Source organism: Octopus bimaculoides, chromosome 4 (genome assembly GCF_001194135.2).
Source record: "Octopus bimaculoides isolate UCB-OBI-ISO-001 chromosome 4, ASM119413v2, whole genome shotgun sequence".
NCBI classification, from domain to species: domain Eukaryota; kingdom Metazoa; phylum Mollusca; class Cephalopoda; order Octopoda; family Octopodidae; genus Octopus; species Octopus bimaculoides.
The window spans coordinates 95,644,074-95,646,513 of NC_068984.1; the positions used below are offsets into that span (position 1 = coordinate 95,644,074).

At 39.9% G+C, this 2,440-nt stretch overlaps 1 protein-coding gene across 1 annotated transcript in view; it reads right to left on the reverse strand.

Annotated features, from left to right (window-relative positions):
• LOC106880124 (kielin/chordin-like protein) overlaps positions 1–546 on the reverse strand; it is a gene marked incomplete at its 3' end in the record, with an annotated part of 9,224 nt that extends 8,678 nt beyond the window's left edge. Inside the window, exon 1 of the mRNA XM_014929944.2 lies at positions 401–546. Coding sequence (XP_014785430.2) covers positions 401–458 — 58 coding nt within the window. The remainder of the gene's footprint in view (positions 1–400) is intronic.
• Between the last annotated feature and the right edge of the window lie 1,894 nt (positions 547–2,440).

Sequence of the window (2,440 nt, forward strand, 5' to 3'; positions counted from 1 at the left end):
ATATATGACGGACTTCTTTTAGTTTCGGTCTACCAAATCTGCTCGCAAGGCTTTTGTTGGTGTTGGCCTGCGACTATAGTACAAGACACCAAGGTGCCACGCAGTGTGACTAAGCTCAAAATCATCCGCGCGCGCATGCGTGCACACACACACACACACACACACACACACATCAAATATTATGTATGTTTACATACACTCAAACATACTCATACGCACACGTGCATACATACGTACGTATATTTTGATGCTAAGTATCAGATATAACACCATTAGGTAGTATTATCTTTAATTAGAACATGCTGGTAGGACTAGACTGTGATGATCAATCGTTGATAAATTAAACAAAACTATTGGAAAAACAAGAAATAGACATTGTATAACAAAATAATTTACTCACAGTTATAGCTGTTCACATATGAAATACCTACTATTACTAGTAGCAATTGGTACAGCATGATGGTCAGTTTCTTTCAGCCTCTTGCAGATTGGTGTGAGTTGACTTCCGAAGCAAGAACGGGTTTGACAAATGTCTCAAACGAACGATTTATATAGACCCCAATAAACGTGATCAACTACATACATTGAGGAAATTCATTAGTTTCATAAATTTCGTATTCGGAAAGAGCAAACATAAATTATTCATAAATCGATAAAATTTTTTTGTCTTGAAGGTATATTCCTAAAAATAAACTATTCATAAATGAGTTGTGGGTTTTTATTTGTTATGAAAACAATAGTATCAGAGCTGTTTCACAAGATGGTTTAATAATTTAATTAATTCACATCACGTGTCAGTTAATGTGTTTATAAACAGCAATGCTGTTAGTAACTTTTTCTTTTAAGAATAAGTAATATTCATTGATACTAAGAATACAAATGACTCTAATCAGGCTTTCATTTAAACGCTGAGAATATATTTTTTTCTAGTCTCCTGGTCATTAAACGTCCGCACCCAATGATAGGAAAATAATTTAGCTTAGGTTCACGTGTTTTACCACGGTTTTTTCGTATGACGAAAGTTTTTTGTCTTTCTTTTTATTGCTTTGTTCACAGGACACATTTACACTAATTTACGAAAATCTATTACATACTGTCTATACTACAGCACGTGCACTTTAAACTATTGTAAATTTCTACTAATTGCCAACTTATAAGTTGATGTTTCGCATTAGCCCTGGTGAAGTCATTTCCATACCTAATCATTATATTCTTTAGTAGGAGTTTTAAGTGTCCCTCTTGAACGGCTATGAGAAATACGTTTCTCCGAGTCAGGAGGGAGGTGGGGTGGGGTGTTGGTCCTACTAAAAAAAAACCGGGTAGCCGAGAAAAAGTTGGGTTTTTTCTGATCCAGAAGGCAGGCTGGTCGTTCTCGACCTGACATTCAGTTGTGGCAAGATAATCAGGCTAGTTGCTATTCATGCACCCAACATTATGGGCCCGCAAAGTGAATATTTTCGTGACCTGGGCAAGTTCCTGGCCTCGTCGCATTCGCTAGTATTGTTAGGAGACTTTAACACAATATGTGAAGCACACACAGATTGTGTTGGCTCGAACATGAACAGAAAATGTAACCCAGGCTTACGGGATCTGCTAAGTCACTTTCAGCTGGCAGATCCATATAGGTTGGAACACCCGAACACTCCACAGTGGACGTGGTCAAATAGTGACGGGTCTTCCAGAACATATCTAGATAGGATTTTAATTAGAGAAACAGATAAGTCCATAGTTAAGTGTCCACATTTTTTTCTAGTCAGCTACAGTGACCACAAGATGGTTACCTGTAAACTGATAATAGATAAGTTACATAGTCAGGGATCTGGCTACTGGAAACTCAATACGTCCCTTTTGGCGATTGAGGAATACAGAAAGCGGATCAAGATGTTAATACAGAGGGCATTGACAGATACCATCATTAATAACAAATGGTGGTACGCCCTAAAAAGAGCCATCAAATATGAGTCTATTAGGTTTAGCATACGTTTAGCTAAGAAAGGACGTAGAATAGGAGATGGTTTAGTTAAGGAACTAGAAGAAGCCTGGTAATGCGGACCAAGCGAAGGTGAAAAGACTGGATTTAAACCAGCATCGTGAAGCCCAACACATGAGAAGTATTGCCAGAGCTAAGTTACGTGCGATGGGAAGTGAAGGAATCAAGGCCGCTGGATGGGCCCGAGTGGTGGAAGCTCGGCAAGGAAATAGTTCCACAATACGGTCTTTGACGAATCATAATGGCATCTTGGTAAACGAACCCGAGAAAATGTGTGAGGCCTTCCGAAGTACTTCGCCCAGCTTTTCGGGGGTGACGGCGGTCCTGGTGGTGGGAGAGCCCTCAAGGACTTTCTTGCTGGTCTACCGTGTCTCTCGGGATCGGATGGGGAGTCTTGCGAAGGGCCAATCATGCCTGGGGAAGTGATGGAGGCTTTAGCCGACTGTAAAG